The sequence below is a fragment of the Biomphalaria glabrata genome, chromosome 1 (assembly GCF_947242115.1).
Source record: "Biomphalaria glabrata chromosome 1, xgBioGlab47.1, whole genome shotgun sequence".
NCBI lineage: Eukaryota > Metazoa > Mollusca > Gastropoda > Planorbidae > Biomphalaria > Biomphalaria glabrata.
Window position 1 is genome coordinate 66,476,891 of NC_074711.1, and position 22,440 is coordinate 66,499,330.

A 22,440-nucleotide genomic window follows, 5' to 3' on the forward strand; every position below is an offset into this window, starting at 1 on the left:
CTCATTTGGTTACCGGGCATTTGCCCGAATGCCCATATAGCCAGTCTGTCCCTGGGTGTACAGAATACTGAAGTATTGATTAACTAGATAGATATTTAAAACCAAAGAGATCTCATAGTTTTTTGTGCACTCTTTTTTTTTTACAGTTTAGAATGAAATAAAAAATCCAAATGTCAACACAAAACAGGCGACTGTGAAGACCATTTAGTAGATCTCCTATAGATGTGTCAACAAGTGGAGAAGTTGGCGTTTGTGGGTGCCTGAAAACTAACTAATCTAGACAGTATATGTATGTGTCAATTTTTTTTTCATTACTTCCAGTTTTTTCATTAGCCGGAATCGTCTGGTGTTGGCATGATAGGAATTATTCAAATACATTGTACATGTTTGGTGAGATCAACACCGGAGTATCGATCTTCAAGACAAGCTAATCGAATTCTAGGTGTCACGCGTGACTGCCTGTGTGAATACTGGCTAAAGAATTCTGTTGTTTGCACCTTGGGATCAACAACAATAGCTCGCCCCTTCACCTTTTTTTCTCGCCTTCTCCCTCATTACAATGCTCACACCGTCACACGCTACTCTCACGACAGATGTGTTTGTGAGCAGAAAATAGTTCCGATCCTAAAGGAGTCTATCACATAGGGAGAACTGGCATTTTTTTTTATCAGGGGCGAATTCTAAATTAGAAAAAAGACACGAAATTGTAGTTTCAAAATATATATAATGTGAACTCTCAATTTTATTAGACTACCACCTACCTGTCTATTCATCAATATAATCTACATGTATTCATGATTGGCCATTGAGTAATACGTCACAGAGACTGCTTGCGCCATCCAAGAATGGATATCTCCAAATAGGTCTAACAGAACAATATGTCGAGATAATGAAAAACTGGAAACTTTTGGAAACGAAAACGTTGCTATGGTAGCGTAGAAAAACGAATTATGGGATTGTGGGTCAGCCATTTCAGTTGAAGTTCTTGTCGAATATGTAATTATACTTTCAATACATTTTTATTATTTGAAGCAACTTCTTCGCCTATCCCTTAATCTGATGGACTGTTGGGGCGCCACACAAGATTTGTCAACCATTTTTCTCCATTTCTCTCTGTCTTTTGCCTTGAATAGAACCTCTTTCATTGGCAGGCTCGTCCATTATTTTATGTTGTCTTCCCATCGCTTTCTCTGTCTGCATCTTCTTCTTTTTCCTGGTACTGATTCCTGAAGGAAGGTCTTTGCAACTACAAGACTTTAAATATTGTCGTTGGATTCCTTCAGATGATAGCTAATTTCGTGAGTGAAATAAACATATAAAGCTACGTGCTTATTAAATTGTCATCAAATTATATCTCGCGCCAAAACGTTCCCTGCGCCAAAACGGCTTGCGCCAAAACGTCTCGCGCCTAAACGGCCACGCCAAACGGCTGCGCCAAAACGTCACCTACCGGTCAACAACGATGTCCATTGCTTTGAGGTTCTCTTTGATTACATTCACCTCCGATATGTGGATATAATATTATGTTTGCTGTGTTTAAGCTTCGTTTAGTTCGAGTTATCATTTTATTGCCAAATTTCCATTTATTCTTGAGCCTGCATCGTTAGGGAAAGTGAGACTATTTAAAAAAGAAAAGTTGCTAATTGTGATAATTTCTCTTTAATTGTGACAGTCTTGTTTTAGATATAATAGCATGGAACGGATAGCCTGAATTAGCCAGGAAAACCAATGACTTGGCAGAGTTTAAGTCCTTAATTAACATACACGACTAGATTGACTGTTAGGCGCTCCCGCGATGTCTAACGCAAATAACCGGCGAAAGACCGAACAATCAATATAAGTTATCCGACGCTGATACTGAATGTCGAACAAGTAGTTTAACAGTAACGAAGGGAACCATTGAATGTCAGCTAACTCTCTACTTTCATAAAAGGCTTCCTATCTCTAAGGTGTCCTGGAAGTAGTCTGCTTACATCGGGTGATTAAAACCTAGTCTTGTTTTTTTACTAGTCGCGTCATTGTTAAAACTTCCCCTGTTTATGAAACAAATAACTAATTCCTAATCGTGCCATAACAGACATACAGATGAGCGTAGGGTGCAATCATCTTCTGCTAAGAAGGAACGCCTGTAATTTATAAGAAATAGTAAGTTCATGGCAACCTTACTCTCTTAATTTACTAATGACAAGAAAATAGATTTGTTAAGAATTGTGGTAAAGTGATTTGTATGATACAATAAATGAAGTATACATTAGTGAGATTAGTGAATACATGTTACATTGATGTCAAGATTGAAGGATTTTTATTTTGTTTTGTTCTAACCTCGTCTTTGTACTATTTACATTCAAGAATAATCGTGTTTTTGTTTTTTCAAATGAAGTTGACATTTTTTTTGTTTTGTTACATTTTTGTTCCAAATAACAAACTATCTCCTTAATCCACAATTTGAACTTTTATTATCCACGCCTCCTTGGTCCCGTCAGACAGGCTGTCGACTGGCTTCTATCTTTAAATTACTCTTTCTTCGGAATGACCCTTTTGGGAATAAACACAGGCCCGGAGTTCATTTTACGAATTGCTTGCTGTGGACATTTGTTGGAAATCCTCTACGGTCTTGTATTTGAAAAACGAATGACGTATTGGTTTCTGCTACAAATATCGCTTTAGCCCAAACGTGGCATCAAATTGACTTCCCCTTCTAAAGGGACGTAATCAGTCTTGTGGTGTTTTTTCAACATGTTCTTGTATTAATTCAGTAGATTCTACAGAGAGATTTCTACTCAAAGTAGATCTATATTTAAACCTCTCTTTCTCTCTCTCTCTCTCTCTGTCTCTCTCTCTCTGTCTCTCTCTGTCAGTCAGTGTGTGTGTGGGGGTCTGTTTGTGTGTATGGAGTTTCGGTGTGTGTGCGTGTGTGTAGTTTCTCTTTCTCTCTCTCTCTCTCTCTCTCTTTTACACACACGCATATATATATATATCAACACAGCTATGACAAAAAAATTACTCCATACTTATGGTCCACTTTCAAAAAATTAGAATGACAGATAGATAGATAGATAGATAGATAGATAGATAGATAGATAGATAGATAGATAAATAGATAGATAGATAGATAGATAGATAGATAGATAGATAGATAGATAGATAGATAGATAGATAGATAGATAGATAGATAGATAGATAGATAGATAGAGAGTGATTACTAGAGATATTAACTTCATTCATTTCAATTGGACAAGACTTTTGTATTATAAATGAGGCCAAGGAAAGTGTGAGTACCAAGCCTCGCACTCTGTTGCCGCACTCTGCGCGTCCTACATGCACGTGAATGGGATGGTCGAAGCCCCAGTGTGAGGCAAGCTGCAGCATTTGTCACCTCGCTCTAGATCAAACAGAAAGATTGATGCCAGTCATGAATATCTTCAGTAAATTGACTAATGGCGCGTCATTTGAGCAACGTTGGGGGTAGCCTCACTTACATGGCCGTGAGCACACTGTGACGAGTCGCCTGCGTGTAGGTGTAAGTGCTCCTCGCTGTGTGTTGCAGGTGGCATGGCCCCGAGGAAGGGGGGATTCAGAAAGAAGACATGATTCGCTAATACAAAAATCTTGGCGTGTTTCAAAACACTTTAAATCACCACATTACTCTGACTGATTTTCTTAATTCAAATTATCTAGATGTTCCCTATATGTATTTTTCGTAAATACGTTTTGTATACAAGATCTGTCAGAAAAAAAAGACATACTATCTTTTCGAGACAGATGAAAAATGTAAAGTCAATCGTAAATATTTGGCTAATCGTATACTATCTTGGCCGTAGTGGCTAAGTGATAAAGCGCTAGGCTTCTTTACGCGAGATCCTGAGTTAAAACCCCATTGAAGACTTTAAAACTTGTAGCAATCAAATCTAATAGGTACCAGAAATTAGTTGAGGGAGTTAAAGGGGGATTGTCGTTTTGCTTTAATTGGTAAACTTCTGCTGGATAAATTGCAAGGTCTAAGTTTACTTTTTACTTATATTGTTTGGAATTCTTGGAGTTAATGTAGATGTACCATATTTGAAATGAATGTTTCACTTTCAAGCCAATGCAGTCTGCACTGGTCCAATGACTTAGTTATTTTTTTAATTGGAAATAAATTTCAGGTCCCGTCCCTGGCCATTAATTCGCTGTGCTATCGGAGGATTCAATGTCTCGTGTCTTGATTCAAACAGAGGCTATACGTTACAAGTGAAACCCCTGGAACAACCAGGGGAGAGTAATCTAACGGTGATCTCCCTTGCCCGTGAATTAGCTTCGTAATCAATAATTATGTCCGTTTCCGACTCAGCCAGAATTTTAGTGGCAGAAGTTAAGAAGAATTAGGAAGAAACAAAACAAAATTAAAATTAAAAAAAAAAAAAAGAAGTTGGGCGTCTAAGTTTGAATTACTTTTATTTTTTAGCGACCCCTTAATGTGGAAAGGCCGCTAATAGTTTTATGTTTTGTGTCCGTCCGTCTAGGTTTCTTAAAGCTAGAAAATTTATGAATAATACAATTTCACGATATTTTGACTCACGGGCGGACTCATAGATGTATCTACTACTAGGAACTATTGTTTTCTAAAATAAATAAAAGCACAAATGCAAAAAGCATTAATGAAACATCTCCATTGGAATTAGTTTTCCTTAATCAGTATGTTTTATATAGTTTTTTTTTTTCATTAAATCTAAGTGAGGTTAGGTCTAAACTAGTCTAAAGTGTAAAAAATGTCCAACTTTTTGATCCTATTATTGACAACAATTGGATATAATCATTAATTGAGCTCATTCCTTGATATCTTTTGGAATAAAACACTCAAACTCACATCTGAAAGATTAGACATTTATGTCAACCATCTTCTTGAATAGGTTTTCGTATTTTTATGACTGATCAAATGAAACCAGTAGCTTAGAACACCTCAAAATAGGCACACAAAAAAGGGGGGTGGGTGTTAAAAGAAAATGAGTTCCATAGTTCCATAGTTTGTTTCAAATCAACCAGTTACTTAGAACAGCTCCAGGTCTCGGTTCATTCCAAAAGTTTCAAGCTTCATGTTAAGGTCTACTTTTGTGTATCTATAATTGAATGAAATAAAATTGTGTTATAATAGTGTGTGTTTGAATCTCTTTATGATTTCTACTTGAGGAATAAAACTGTTTAATTTCATACAGAGATTTTTTTTTATTTCTTCGCTTTAACAATTACAGTGAAATTTGGGTCATCGGACTTAGACTTAAGATTAAACTTCTGAAAAGACGAATACACCATCCCACTCCATCGTTATAGTAAATATCGAACTTATTGATGCTTCCCTGTTTTATTCACCGGATACACCAAAGACTGTTTACGAAAGTCCCCCATTGAACATGTGTTCAATTACAAAACAGATTATCTTTTATTCATTTCCTATAATTTCTCATTGCATTCTTCACTATTCCGTTAAACACGATTCCTTCACTTTCCCTTCCTCCTTAGTTTTCATTAGGAGGTTTTTAACTGGGCCCAGCAAATCCTCCGAGTACTGCAATCTGAGAATGAAGAGCATCTAATGCTTACAAACGAGTCCTGTTGTTGCGCGCAAATCATTCTCGCTCCCCTTTGATGATCACCACACAGATTTCTCGTCTCGAGAAGGCAGGTCCCCGAAGGGTTAAATGGGATTTCCCGATTATTCCCACGGACGAGCTAAAATGGTGATAAAATGTGTTTAACGGGTGTTAAGTTGTTAAGAGGTTAGCTCGGGCGGGACTTAGGCGTCAGATGAAATCCCGTTTTTAGCATGCTCGGAGAAGACAATGGTAATGAAATGCGCCAACTTGGCGCCAAAAGTGTCCACAGCGGCTGCCATTATCAAATGAAATATTTGTATGGGTTGTTAAGGATAACCTGGAAGTGTATACATCCCTACTAAACCATTGATCAACCTTAACACATAGCAGCTCATACACAGATTCTTAATGGTTTTGCAAAGCAATTTTTCTAAAAGCCAGGAAAGAAGTGGGCATTATGTTTTGTAGAAATGTAGTAACCATCATGTGGGATCTGTGGCTGAGAGGCAGACATCACTTGGCTATCTATCAAGGGGGCTCGAGATCTAAACCCGTCTCGACCTGAATGTCTGCGGAGTTTCTTGATCCCCCCTCTCCCACTGTTCCAAATAAGAGATTGGACCATGGCACCCTAAACTTGCTCTAAGCATGAAATATGCACTCTACAAAAAGCTATTTCAAGAAAGAAAACATTTGTTATAAAATGATTCTGTTTATACGTTCACTTGACAGGCGCGTATATACTACAATGTGCACGTCACTCTGTGAAGAGGTATGAACACGATACGTGCAATGATGGGAAGACAACTCCAAGGATGATAGAGCCTCACATTGGAGGCATTTTGTTCTTTTTTAGAGCTGATTGTCCTTCACTGGCCAAGACATGATCAAGCGCTGACTGTCCTTCAATGGCCAATACATGATAAAGCGCTGACTGTCTTTCTCTGGCCAAGACATGGTCAAGAGCTGAGTGTCCTTAACTGACCAAGACGTGATCAAGAGCTGACTGTCCTTCTCTGGCCAAGACATGGTCAAGCGCTGACTGTCCTCCTCTGGCCAAGACATGATCAAGAGCTGACTGTCCTTCTCTGGCCAAGACATGGTCAAGCGCTGAGTGTCCTTCCCTGCCAATACATGATAAAGAGCTGACTGTCCTTCACTGGCCAAGATATGGTCAAGAGCTGACTGTCCTTCACTGGCCAAGACATGAACAAGAGCTGACTATCCTTTTCTGGTCGAGACATGTTCAAGAGCTGACTGTCCTTCTCTGGCCAAAACATGGTCAAGGTTCGTTATTATATTCATCTTGATTTCCTTAACAGTGCTGACGCAGAAATATTCGAATGATATGGAAGCAGGTCTGCCGCCATCTTATCAAAAGTGTTTTAAGGTCGGTTAACATTATCTCCCTTTGGCTAATGTTATAATCGGTGATCTTGTTATATTATTCATCTTTCTTATCTTATATATGACATATATTTCTTAGTCGCTTATCCTAGTTTTTATTTCTTTTACGTTGTAAATCAAAGGTATCGCAAAGTTATTAATTATTGAGGATTTATTATTTTTACGAATGCTAATCGTTGATAGACTGGATTCTTAATACTAGGCAAATCTAATGGGAAAAGTTTTTTAGAAGTTGAAATCGATAAGAAATAGTTTGTGGATCATATACACCGTAGTCATTTAAAGTAGTTTTCTAAAATGCCTACTCAATGAGTAAATGAGGTATATCCGAATCCTTATTCCATTCACCCTCATCAGCTACATCTAATATATAAAACAGAAAGTAAGGCGTATGTATGTAGGCTAAGTATGTCCCGAATTAAATGAAAACCGTTTGACCAATCTTGATAAAACTTGTTATAAAAGTTCCTTAGATCATGGCGGAGACAGTATGTTTAATGTCCCTCCCACAAACGGAGGGGCCTAAAATAGACAAAAAGTACGTAATTGTATTTCTATAAAATAACGAAACCCGTTTTCACATAAATGTATATTGAATATTAATATGTCGGCTAAAGGACCCATTTTCATACTTTACTTTTATTTTCGTGGCAAAAAAAATGTGAAGGGAACATTCTTCAAGTTCTAAATAGATCTAAATTCAGTCCAGTAGATCAGTAATACCCAAAATAAGGCCCGCAGGCCGCGCGTCTTATCCGGCTAGTAGGCCTCTAAATCTGGACATAGACTTATACGTCGTTGGTAGCAATCACAGGCTTCGTTTATTGATTTAAACATCAAAAATGAAAGCAATGAAAAAAACAACAACGGAAGTATAAAAAATATGAATGGCAAAATGTGCGTTTGCGCAGATTTCAATTTTATTGATCAAATATGAAGCTAAACGATTAGAAAGGCATCTGTTTTAGACTTTTGTCCGAGCCATTAAATCTGTCGTATAGATGCCACACTGCGACCGTCGCCTTTGTTGGCCTTCCTGATTCAACAGCCAAATATTTGCATGACCCGTTTGATTGATCTGTCTAATCATTCTAATTGCATGTTTTAAAAGCTCAATGCTTCTACCAAGTCTTTGCCTTCTCCCGACGGCAGGAAGACGGGTTAAAATAGAGCAGACGTGAATGGCGAGCGGGAGACCGACCGGCAAACTCCAGCAAACTGTTGTTTATTTCCAACTGAGCGGGCAAGTTTAACTTCTGCTTAACGAAGCGAGCGAGTCTCTAAGAAGGAGAGCTGAAAAGAGGCGCACATAGATTTTAAACATGGCTGGGTTTCTTGCAAAGAAATTCAATAGAGTAGCCAAGTCTAATGGGAATTTCTAGTACTTCCGGTTAGCTACTTCCTCCTGCCTGTCATCTTTTTTTTTTTCTTCAAAGTCCACAAGTGTCACGTGATTTTAATGGGCTCATCGTCATCAAAATCTACACATTGTTACCTTTTTGAAAGTTCAACTAATAGTTAGAGAACTTAGTGCTAACCAATGTTTTAAAAACAAAAGTATAGAACAGATGTAGATTTAGTAGTTCAAGTAGTTAAGAGATCATTTAAAGGACACACAAGACATGACTTGGTTGTGGGCTCACCTATTCAGCGGTGGCGGCGCGTGAAAGATTTATGAGATGAGCAGGAGACTCAATATTAGTAACATTCAATTCCAACCATACACCGAGTCTACAATTATTTTTCTACTAGAAATATCTCAATAATAGATAAACTCTTTTTTAGGAGGCAACAGAAAACTATAAGCAATACTTTTAATGGGCTAACATTTTTTATTCGAAAAAAAAGTATATAAATGACCAAGGCATTTTCTATGGCTGTTTTAAAAACAGTTCGTCTAAATTTTAGTTCAGATCGGAACGTAGACCTAGTTATTCTTTAGCAAGCTTATCTGTTGATCTGCTGAAATCCACTCCGTATGGGTGTATGACTTACGACCCAGTACTCAGTGCCGACTTAGGCCACTGCAACCTATGTGGTCGCAGTGGGCCATGCACTGTACACTGTCATCGGCCCAGCCATAATTCTAAGTGTAAATTATTAAATTATAACTTATATATAATAACAGGTTTTGCACGGCTTCCTGATTTTCCAGGGGCTAGTGGAAATATCATGCAATTCCAAAGTGTAATAAAAAGTTCAGGAAATCTCCTGAAAATTCATAAAAATTTCCTGAAAAATATACCAAATTGTTAATTAGGGTGCCAATCCTATGCAGGACAAAAAAAAAAAAAACGGCATTGTCAGCTTTCATTTAATAAAAATTAAGACGAATCTATTTTCTAATACAAAATATTAATGTTGCCATTTGATTACCCCTACCAAGACTAGGCCCCGCGCAATCCGTTTCGCATAGTGCCCAGCAATTGCTAGAACCGGCCCTGCCAGTACTTCTTGGCATGTGGAGGTTACAGTTTCTTTCCCTTTCTGCCATGTCTGTTCTACTGTCTACTCTTCTAGCAGCTCTTCTAGGAACTGGAACTTGAGAGAGTTACCTTGAACTCTGTTTCGTGCAGTCTTTCAGCGCAATGATATTGCAGTGTTGGCTGGATCCTTCTGTCCTAGTCTTCTTCAACTTCTGTTTCACTCGGGCGACCAGAAGAAAAAGATCTGAAGCAACATCTGTTCATCTTCTGACACGTACATCTTGCAGAGAGCGAGGAAACTTGTTCACACTACAGACGCTGTCTGCTTTGATTCTCTGTTGACAGGCCTTGTGATGCACAAGTTGCCTTGTGTATCCGTGGGAAGACAGTTCCTCCAATCACCAAGTTGCTTGTGGCACGCATGTCAGCAAATATCTTTCCATTATCGTTTATCTCACCTAGTCCCTGCTTTCCCATGATCCCCACATATCTTCTGTTGTCATTGCCAACCTTAGCATTGAGGTCACCCATTATGATGAAGTTGTTGTTCTTAGGTCTGTCCATCTAGGAGGGTAGCAAGGTGTAAAAATTGTCCTCCTCCTCTTCACTATCGTTCGTTGGGGCGTGGCCTTGGAATTCTCTTCAGTAAGTACTCTCTACCCGCTAGGACAACATCAGGGCTACTCTCTGAGTGTGTGTAGCCTCCAGTTCATGTCATGAGAATAAAAGTAGCTTGCCCGAAGTCAGTCGCTTCCAGCCAGTCCAGTCCATCTTGACTGATTCCCAAGATGGTGAGGTTGAACTTTTTCATCTCTGCTGCCACTTTTGCCGTCTCCTAGTCTAATACATGGTATGGACGTTCCATGTACGGGGGTGAAGTCGATGATCTTCGGTCAGTCGGCTTCCATATGACTCTGGCGCTCACCGACATGTGTCATAGATCTTCCAGCTGGAGGTTCACCTTCTTTCAGGTCTGTGACTTCTATTAATTTGCTGTCTCTATAGCTCGTGGTTTTTCTACAAGGTAGGGATCTAGCCTTATGCCCAGCCCGCCTCCTTTTTCAGCCAGGTTGGAACTGTCCATGGTGGAAGTGTCACACATGGATAAGCTGCTGCAGTATAAATTGGCTGGTATTCTTTAAATGTTATCCCCATTAACAACCTTCTTTTGATTATCTCCATGCTATTAACTATAAAAATGATGAGGTTGAATTACATAACATATTACAATTAAGCTTATGTTTTATTTGAATTATTAAGGTTGATTAAGAGTGCCTACAAATTTAATCTCTATATTTTCTTACTTAATAAGCTATATTTCACCTTTACCTATCCCTTAGTCTGTTGGACCGTTGGGGCACCAGGCAAGATTTGTCGACCGTCTTTCTCCATTCCTCCCTTTTTTTTGCCTTGTTCAGAACCTCTCTCAATATTTCACACACACGTTGAATTATTATAATTTATATTAATAAACAAACTACCTTTATTTGGATACATTCAATTTCTCTTAAAAACGTGTAAGCTTCTTAATATATTTTAGTCTATTTAGCTGAACGAATTTGTCATAACTTGTAACATTAGTGTTGTCCTGTCGTAAGGGACGCAGCTATTGGAACTTATGCATCAAACCATTCAAAGAATAAATACACTTGTAAAAACAAAACTGTTTTAATGAGAAATAATTTACAGTAAACATTCACAAACAGAATAATCAAATTAAACTTCACCTCCTCTCCCAAAGTTTCTGTCAGAACCCTAAATGTATTCTTCTATTTTGAGAAACAAATATATCACACACAAGAGTTATACACTTTGTTCATGACTTTGTGAGAATATTATTCAACAAATTTGCTTTAAAATAAAATGTAAAAAATTCTGGTTAAATAAAAAAAACACTAAAATAATTATGCTGAAATATATATATATATATATAAATAAATCAGCATAATCATAATAATGTTTCAGTAATACAGCACTTTCTTTTTTAAACAAATTATATAAAGTGACATTGGTCAATATTTTTATGGACAAAACAAAGTGAACAGAAAGAATAAGCTATAATAGGTGCAGCAATAAATATTTAGAAATAATCAAAATGAAATAGATATTAATTAATTGTAACAAAAAAATATTTTTTTTCTAAATGTTCTAAATGTAAATTAATATTTAATTTAATAAAATGAAAAACTTGCATTCCAAAGATATTTCTCATTTTCATTCCCAATATTTAAACAGACATGAACAATAACATCTGTCTGTCTGTCTGTCTGTATATACATATGCAATATGAAGACAAATTTTAAAGCAAGATCTCAGACAGAAGTCTTGTGTAAGCCTAATGCATCACCAGAGAGCAGAAGTTTGTCTGACCAGAGACACAAAATGTATTTACAATAGTTTCAAAGTGACTATAATAAATCTCTGTTGCTGTATATATTAACTGTATGATTACATGGTGCACTAGTATTTACTGACTGGCTATCTGGAGTTGATGCATCCCCGCTCCAGCAACATTCTTTGTTCTGTTTCCAAGAGTAGGTGTTGTCTTCATAGGTTTCCTGAGGAATAGAAAGAAATACAAGTGAATTTAATGGAATAAAAATGGAAACTAGTGGAAAAAAAGGCTATTTTACTCTTACATAAAAAAAAAAAACAATTTTCCTCTCTTTTTCTAACCCTAACCCTGTTAAGATCATGACTTTCTAGTGTATAAATATATGTTTCTTTAAAAAATACTTCAAGGGAGAGAATAAGGCAATCATTTACTTTGTACGTTTTAATTTTAATGACATCTATATCTGAGACATAGGACTAGTGCTTGTAGAGACAAAAGATGCTTGCATTATAAAACTAAAAATAGCACTGAACTATGCCTAATTAACATTTGACAAAAAAAAAATGATAGAAAGTACTAGTAAAGCATTATGTGTATTGAAAGCTCATTCTCTGGACTGATGAAGGAAATAGCTATAGGGAAATGATTGTTGGACTGAACAGTTCCCACAAAATTCTAAAGTTCCAGTTTAGACAGACACCTTATCTCCTGTAGTTTTCAATTATCCATGTATAATTTAGTTTGTAGCTGCCCTAACTAGCTTCTCCACAAGTTATATAACAAAACATCAGTATCAATAGTGTAAAAATTTCAAATGTGCACTTTACATAACACACTCTTGATATTGTACAATAAAAAGAAGTAAAATACAACTTAAGTCTTCATTTTATTAATATAACATACTATAAAGTAATCAGAATGGGAGCCCTATACATGCAAATGTCTGTGCAGTAATTTTTCAATGTATAAAGTTTTAGTTTGTAAATCTCAATAACCACACTCAGGGACACAATTTTATAGATGAACTTTACCTTTTTCCAGACTGGAACTACAGCCTTTACAGTGTCGATAGCAAACTGTACAGCTTCCAGGGATTCTTTCCGGTGAGCCGATGAAATGGCTATAACTATGCTGGCCTCTTTTACTGGCACAACACTACCAGAATGAACACAAAATACAAAGACATGTTCAAAACAATACAATTTTGTAACCATCTACATAAATACAATAAATAGATTCATATTTGTTTGACTCAACACACAACATCAGCCTTTTTAATTTAGTTCTTCTGTAATACAAGCTACAAGGATTGACTATCATGAAACAAAGGCAGAAATCGAGTCATTTCTAAAGAAGCAAACAAGATTTAAGACTAAGTCAAACTTTGAATGATGACAATATGTGGGAAAATGTAGAGACTTTCAAGAAACAAAAAATAAAATAGAGTCTAGAAAAGACAAATATTTAAACTGGATGTATGTTTAAATTTCTGCTAGTAAGTTATGGTGGATTCCATTTAAACACACGTTTTATACACTATTACAATTTTGAATTATACTTCGAGAAAACTATTATTATTGTTCAGATTGTAAATTTTTTAAAAAGAATCAATTAAATTAAATGTAGTTTTCAAATAGGGGAAAATAAATAGTTCAATACAAGATTCACCATATTTTTGTAAAAAATTGTAGTCTGTTTCTACATTAGGTGCTTTCATTTTACTAAAATGTTTTCAAATAGACTTTGAGAAAAGAAAAATAAAATGTAAAAGACTTTGCACTGTGACTTTCAAATGAATATAATATTTATCATGTTCTGTGAATGAATGCTAAATTTGCACACCCAATTTCTTTAAGGCTTCAAATGAATAGAATATTTACCCTATCCTGTGAATGATTGCTATGTTTTGTACATCCCATTTCTCTCTTATGGCTTGACAGACTTCTAACATTTTCTTCTTAGCCATAGAATCATAAGCCTCATATTCCAGATACAACACTCGTTTACCTTCAAAATAATCCCTTGTGGTTCCTAATCAAAACAGAAATTAACACAAAATTTAACAAAATAAGGGACATATAAAAAAAAAAAATTGTGAATGTGCAGTCATTAAACATGTAGAGGGTATAAGAATATTATTTTAGAAAAATTGTCAGAAAATTTTGAATTATTTAAAGGGTATAACAAATTGAATGACTGTAAGATACAATTCTGTAATTTTTATTAATGAATCATATGCTTAGAATAAAAAAAAATAAATTAGTTTTTAATGAAGTTGTGTCCTTTTTAACTTTTTCTTTTACCTTATAAGAAAGTAATACTGCTAGGTAACCGAAATAACTCATGGATTGTAATGTAATAAAAAAATAATAATTTGTGTTATAGCGACAAGAAACTTTAATTTGTAAGAACTAAAAAAAATATATTTGCATGTAAATAAAATAAAGCTAGTTAGGATTTACCAACAAACAGAGAAATAGCTCCACAGGATTCTGTAGAAACCAAATCTGTGATTTCATCAACTTTTAGTTTATCAAACACAACATCAACATGATCCATTCTTTCTGGCCAGTCTGAGAAAAAAAAATAGAACTATTTCATTTAGACCTTCTGATTTTTTTCCTGTAGTTTTATATTAGTTTTTTTATTTTTGTGTTAATGATAAGAATATTAAAATTGAAGATATATTTTTCTATCATTTTTAGTCATTTCGTTTGTACTTAATTATACATCTGTGTGGGAGACTGAGTTTGAATATCTGTAAGGGTTAGGACCTCAAATAAGTTCAATATAACAAGGTTCATCAAGAGTAACATAATCTATAGGAAATCAGAGTCTAGGAAGTCTAAACATGCACATTTTATTTTATTTGTGACATTCTTTCTCTCCTATTCCTGTCAGTCAACAAAACTTCATGCACAACTTTAAGAGTGCTTTTAGAATGTCCCACTTCCCAAACATCACTCCGCCACCATAAAAAAAAAGACTCACTATGACAACTAACTTATAGATAAAAAGTCAATATGTTTAACACCATTCAGGCATCTTGATCACTGATAGTATCACATTAAGAAGTATTTGATTAGTTTTCATACAGTGTATTTCTTTATGGTTATACTAAACAACATATTTTATTTATCAGTTGAACTTCTTGTTCAAGTAGGTTGTTTTTTTTCCTATGTGAAAGATTAGGTTGAAAAGTACCAAAGTACAAATTATCTTTACAAGGTTGGGTACAACAGCTAGTACCAATATACTCACAAATGTTTTGAGACCGGAACAAATTTTAACCACCACTGATTGGAGGTATAACAGCTAGTTCATCATTTTCTTGCAAAGTAACTTGGTTCTCGTCTATGTCAAGATATTTGTCATTCAATGAAAGCACAAGATTGTTAGATATCAAGCTTAACCTGCAAGTTAAATGAAATGAATGAATTTTTTAAAATTTTATCTCAAGCTCCAGCTTTAAATAAACAACTTATAATAAGAAATATTTAAAATTAAATAATCCAGGTGTACATTGACAGCTGTGTTTGATGTTTTTAATTTGTTTGGTTTGTTTGTTTTTTTTCCATTAAAAAGTGTCATTAAAAATACCATATAAAGTATGAGAAAAATGTTTAAACAATTAATTTTGATAGATTAACATATATTTTTATTTGACTCTGTAGACAAGCCTTAAACTTAATTATTATTATAGCTTTTATATAGCGCTACTTTCATGCTTATAGCATGCTCAGAGCGCTTTGGTCCAATCTCATTTGTGGACCAGTGGGGGGAGGGGGTATCTAGGAGTTGGTTTTCCGTGCTGCCTTTAGGCGCTCAGTAAACACAACTCTGCCCGAGTCGGGTGTCGAACCTCGAGCCCCCTTCTAGGTTGCCAAGACAAGCCAAGTTCAAGCGCACTTAGCCTCTCGACCACGCTTCCCACATGTGATAGGAAACTGGGACAGCTCACTAACAAAATAAAAGTAATTATTTAGTGGGTAAAGAATGTGGAGGCCACCATATAAAGATGGATCAACAACACCTGCCTGAAAATGATATGAAGTTTAGTGGAAAATAATGGTGACTGAAGGAATGGGAAAAAAATAAACATTAACTTTTAGCCACAAAAACTTTAAGCTGTATTTTATAACAGTGTTTTTAAAGAATTGTAGACTTTCTATTTCTTGTTTCATAACTTTTAGCAGCTGCTGATATGAGCTAAAGCATGCTAAGACTATCCAAACAAGAAAAGCTGGCAACTGGCATTCTAGAGTTGTGTTGTTTTTATCCATCATGATAACAGTTCAAAGCACATACCATACATTTGCACCATGATAAGGTCACATTTTTTTTTCACATTTGTTATTTCTGTTAAATATGGGATACCTCACTTATTCTTAAGAGAATGCCTGGAAATTCCTGCATATTCCTTATGCTCAGAGGATAAACTGATATTGATCAATATATACAACTTCAGAGATAAAATAATATTATAATATTTTTTCGAAGATAAAACAAATATAACTCAAATAAATATGCAGAGTTAACAATAACTATTTTCTAGTACTTGAAAGACAAAAAGCTTTTGTTTGCCTTTTTTTTTCTTCTCAATCTTCTATGACACTTTGAGGTATTATATTCTCATGTAATGCTTTTAGATACAATAAATCAATGCTAATAAATCAATGCTAAGTGACATCAACCATTTTATAAAGCATAGAGTGAAATTACTTTTTTATTGTGAAAAACAAAAGAATGCCAAGTGTTAGAAACATAACAGCTTTCAAGTCTTTGAATTGCACCCACAATGACAGCACCTATTGCCTCTAGGATTCTCTTAGGCCACATGAGCCCCTGTCCTGAAAGGAAAAAATTATTGTTTCCCTTGACATCAAGAGACTTCAACTCGCTATGATTTTTTCAATAAGTTCAATAACATGATGGTTATAGAACTACTTTTATCCACATTCTTGTATGTACTAAACATTCAATGAAATGTGATCACAAAAGTCTTATCTTATCTTATACAACACAGACGTTACTTCAAAAAAGAAGATGATTACGTCCTATGCGTCATGCGTTTAGTCGTGCATATTAACCAATGACTTAAATTCAGCCAAGTCACTGGTTTTCCTAGCTAGCTCAGGCAACCCATTCCATGCTCTAATAGCACTAGGGAAGAAGGAGTGTTTGTACAAATTTGTCCTAGCATATGGGATGAGGAATGTGCCTTTATCTTTGTGTCTTTCAGAGTATTTTATTAAATTTTGTTTTTGTATTTGAAGATTATGGTTCAGTGTTTTATGTATGATTGCTACTTTACTTTTGAGCCTTCTGTCCTGAAGGCTTCTAAATTTAGTGATTTTACTAAAGGTGTTACTCTAGTCAAATGTGAATATTCGTTTGTTATGAATCTCACTGCTCTATTTTGTGTCTGTTCCAGTTTTTTAATGTTTTCTTGAGTTGAGGGGTCCCAAACGGAGGATGCATATTCTATTATTGGCCTAACCAAGGTTAAATAACATTTTAGTTTTATGTTCTTATTTGATTTATAGAAATTTCTTTTAATAAATCCTAATGCTTTGTTTGATTTTTTGTAGTTTCATCAATATGTGGATTCCATGACAGTTTTTCATTTACTATAACACCTAGGTATTTTGCGTTTTTAGTCTGTGTTACTGGTTTGCCATGAATAAGATAGGTGGAATTAATTTGTTTTAGTTTTTTTTGTTACTCTTAACAACTGACATTTTTCTGGGTGGAAAGACATGCTCCAATTTGATTCCCATTTCTGTAATTCATCTAATTCTCTTTGTAAAATATCTGTGTCCTGTGTTGTTTTTATTGTTCTATATATTATGCAATCGTCTGCAAATAATCTGACTTTTGTTCCTGAAGTAATGCAATTTGGTAAATCATTTATGTAAATTAAAAATAGTAGTGGACCCAATACTGTTCCTTGTGGTACACCTGAGTTCACTGTTATCGGTGTTGATTTAGAGCCATTTATTATTACAGTTTGTTCTCTCCCTATCAGAAAATCTTTAATCCACTGATGCAGTGAACCATAAATGCCGAAATATTTTAATTTTTTAAGCAAACTATGGTGGTGTTCTTTGTCAAAAGCCTTAGAAAAATCTAGTAAGATAGCATCTATTTGTTCACTATTATCTAAACCTTTTGAAAAATCATCAATTAGTCCTATTAGTTGTGTTTCACATGATCTATATTTCCTAAAGCCATGTTGGTATGGGGTGAGGACATTATGTTTGTCAGACTGACACAATAATAAATGTAGGAATGTACATAGCATAAAAATGCAGGGGTGCCCTAAACTTCACAAATGAGATTACATTTTTATAAGCATGGAAGCTTATACGGCACATGACATATTTCTATACGATGATGTAAACAATTATATACCAACACAGTCATAGCACACAGAATTTTGCTTTTACTGCTAAAATGTCAAGTACTATAGTTTTTTGCACAAAAAAGTAAAGAATGTTAGTTGATAGTTAATTCTATCAATAAAATTACCATAAAATTTGTTGGCTAATAAAATTTTCTCTAAAAAATTAAGCTTGACATGTAACAACATCTATTCAAGTTTAACTTTGAGTGCTGGGACAAGTCCCAAAAAGCCAGTGGAGTCTGGGAGTGCATGAGGCGCCCTGACCGCACTTCCCCATGGTGGAGGCTGTCCAGGCCTGAGCAAGCTATTATAGCACAGCGCAGGACAGACCACTGTCCTGTTGGCTCGTATTTCTCACGGCTATGGACAAATTTTGATTCACTGTGCCCCCGCTGCGGGGAAGAAGAGGAAACCGTGCCTCATTTTCTGTTTGACTGCCCCAGACTTGCTGATCTCCGTCTCGACAGGTCTGGGAAACCCAAAATTCTCGACCTGTATGGCGACATTTATGCACTACGCAAGACAGCAGGGTTTCTGTCCAGGGCTTTTGCAAGAGAGGATATGAGCTCTCAAGCCCTCACTCCAGTGGAGTTTGATGATGATGATGATGATGATTCAAGTTTAACTAGTGTTTGACAAAGTACTCCTATAAATTCAATGTAAACTCTAGTTTTAGTCTGCTCTTTGGCCTAAATATGTCATCAAAAAAAAATAGTTGAGATTTTAAAGAAAAAAAAGTTCAATAGGAAGGGAAGAAGAGGCAACAAATGTTATCATTAATCAACAATGTGTAGCAGTAAAATGTATTTTATCATTAATCAACAATATGTAGCAGTAAAACTTATTTATCATTAATCAACAATGTGTAGCAGTAAAACTTATTTATCATCAATCAACAATGTGTAGCAGTAAAACTTATTTATCATCAATCAACAATGTGTAGCAGTAAAATTATTTATCAATAATCAACAATGTGTAGCAGTAAAACTTATTTATCATTAATCAACAATGTGTAGCAGTAAAACTTATTTATCATTAATCAACAATGTGTAGCAGTTAAAATTTATCATTAATCAACAATGTGTAGCAGTAAAACTAAGATAATCATTAATCAACAATGTGTAGCAGTAAAACTTACTTATCATTAATCAACAATGTGTAGCAGTAAAACTAAGTTTATCATTAATCAACAATGTGTAGCAGTAAAACTAAGCTTATCATTAATCAACAATGTGTAGCAGTAAAACATATTTTATCATTAATCAACAATGTGTAGCAGTAAACTAAGTTTATCATTAATCAACAATGTGTAGCAGTAAAACGTATTTTATCATTAATCAACTATGTGTAGCAGTAAAACTAAGTTTGAAACATGATTGCAAAAAAATAAGAGCCTGTCGAATACATTAATCAACAATGTGTAGCAGTAAAACTAAGCTTATCATTAATCAACAATGTGTAGCAGTAAAACATATTTTATCATTAATCAACAATGTGTAGCAGTAAAACTAAGTCTATCATTAATCAACAATGTGTAGCAGTAAAACGTATTTTATCATTAATCAACTATGTGTAGCAGTAAAACTAAGTTTGAAACATGATTGCAAAAAAATAAGAGCCTGTCGAATGTTCTGAATGACTCATGTTAAGTGTAAGTCTAGAAATTTCTCAACTTACTCTGGATAGAATAGCACTATGTGATCTAGTAATTGCTTTCCAGTGCAAGCACTTGGTACTTGTAACTGCACTTCTTTCTGGCCAACTAGTTCTCTACTTTTAGCAAAGAAAAGAAGACTAACCTTAAAAAAAAAGTATAATTTTGTAAATATTGCATCTTCTTCATTCATGTAAGTCATGAAATAGCTAAGCATAAAAATAAAATAGTAAATTGTTTGAATGTGTTACAAATATTATAAGTCTACCAGACAAGTGACTCTTTCACTGCCATAGGCCATGCTGAGAAAAACTGTATTATGCAGAAAACTCACATGATCTAAATAAAATGTTTTTAAAAAAATGCTTAGTCATAGTTCAATTATGAAGGTTTCCTTTAAAGTAGGCCAAAGCATAAACTGTTGCAGTCCTACTTACCTGAACTGATCTAGACTTATGTGTTTGTAAATGTTAATTCAATTAAAATAATAGAAACTCCATGATTAGAATGAACAGTTAATGGCTAATAGACCTACTGAGGAAATAGATTTTGGAAGCTGTACTGAATATTATATCACAGTGATCATAGCAGGACTGAAACGAGACTAAGCTTTGAGGAATAAAAAACAAAACGTGTAGACAACATATTTATAACAAACAAAAATATTTTTAATGGATAGATTTTAAGTTTAACTTAAACAATTATTCATTCTCAAAATTTAATTATCATGGTTTTAATTATGAAGACATAATTCAATGTATTGCTTGAGTCAGTAATGTAGGCCTAGGAAAAAATATTGGGGGGGGGGGGGGGGGAGGGAGAGTAAAAACAGCTACTGCTAGTCTAATTTTTATCCTGCTTTATTTTTTATTTCTGAATGTTCCATGAAAAATAGGTCACCGACTATTGGCTCAATCACACTTTGTTCCTGAAAAATGATTAACTGACCAACGAATAACAAAAAAATGGTCCTGACAACAAATGATTTACCTACAATAGTGGAAGCATGGTCGAGAGGCTAAGTATGCTTGAACTAGGCTTGGCTTTGCCACCTATGAAGGGGTTTTACAACCCACTCAGCAGAGTTGAGTTTACTGAGCGTCTAAAGACACGGAAAACCTTCTCCCAGATACCCCCCCCCCCCCCCAAAGTCCACAGATGAGATTGAACCACAGCAATCTGAGCATGAAAGCATGAAAGTAGTGCTATATAAAAGCTATAATTATTATAATTTTTTACATCAAGAAAAACAGGTATTATATAATATTCTTTCACCTACAGGTTGTTGCTTTTTTTATCCTTAATACATAAATTTGTTAGGAGAACTTTTTTTTTGGAACAATGAATTATTAAACTTATTGACTTTGTGAACCAACTGTAATGAAACTAGTTATAGATCTATATTTTCTATTAATATAAATAGTAAATAGATATCATTATCACAAACATGAAACTAATTCAAGCTAGACATATCATAGTCTTAGCTTCAGATTCTGCTTTTAAAGACAATAAATCAAATCATGGTTTAGATCTCTATTATTATTATTATTTAAGTTTTCTGTTTTATATTAGACTTAGTATAAAAATTATCTTCAAAGTATTATGGTATTAGAGCTAATCTATAAGTCTATATGGTATTAGAGCTAATCTATAAGTATAGATTTAGATGTAGATTTTAATCCATAATCTAGTCAGTCTAAGTCTTTCTAGACTCAAGATCTAAGTATATTTAGATCTTGTGGCTTTGCTAGAAGGTGCAAAGGGTGAGGAGTGCACCTGGTAATATCCATCATGGGTGATGTGTAAAAAAAAATATTGAGGGGGGGGGGGGGAGTAGCTACTGCTAGGTCTGAAAGGGGTATCTTTACTTATTAGAGTTGTGTTTGAGGGGGGGGGGGCGCACCATTACACTGCACATGGTGACACCAATCCTAGTAGCTCACAGTTGCATAGCAACCATGGAGTGAAGGAGTTCATTGCACCTGAGTCAAATACTAATAGAGGTTTACAGGGACCAATGAATTATTGTTGTTCATTACTTATAAGATGATGTACAAGCATTGTATATTATAACACTGTCTAGTAAGAGGTTGTTTCTGGAGTGTAAATACATAATAACTTGTATAAGGTGGTTTATACATTGGAATGTATTATTCCACACTCAACCTTAATTTTAGTATATTTCTTGGAGTGGGGTTGTGACCAAGACCAATAATTAAAGTAGGCCTCAACAGACCTGCGACTTGGCAACCTATAATGATTGGTCTTGGTGTGATACCTTCATATTCTTGAACATGGGTCCAAGGGTATCTTGTCTAATATATAGATCTAGATCTAAATCTAGCTGATAAGTATATAGATCTAGAACTATTCCAGAAATATACTATTGTACAAGATCTAGACCTACCTAGACTTAGACATAGTTAAACTTAAACTAGAGTTTATTTAGAATCTAGCTAGATCTAGATTCTACATCTACTCTAGATCTGTATATAGCGACATGTCTAAAATCTGAATGATGTAGGTACTTCGATAGACCATACGCTAGAACAAATTCATACCAGTGCTCCTTTTTCCTTAGTGCCATTAGAGAATAGAATGGGTTGCCTGAATTAGCCAGGAAAACAACGAATTTGCAGAGT

General features: G+C 34.9%; 1 protein-coding gene across 1 annotated transcript; it reads right to left on the reverse strand.

The window, feature by feature from the left end:
- Positions 1-11,052: 11,052 nt before the first annotated feature.
- On the reverse strand, positions 11,053-15,142 carry LOC106072984 (molybdopterin synthase catalytic subunit 1-like). Its single transcript, XM_013233451.2, has 5 exons — positions 15,000-15,142; positions 14,201-14,311; positions 13,619-13,769; positions 12,770-12,893; positions 11,053-11,961 (listed from the first exon to the last, which is right to left on the reverse strand). The coding sequence occupies exons 2-5, from the start codon at positions 14,295-14,297 to the stop codon at positions 11,812-11,814; spliced, it is 522 nt and encodes a 173-aa protein (XP_013088905.1). The 5' UTR covers positions 14,298-14,311; positions 15,000-15,142; the 3' UTR covers positions 11,053-11,811.
- Between the last annotated feature and the right edge of the window lie 7,298 nt (positions 15,143-22,440).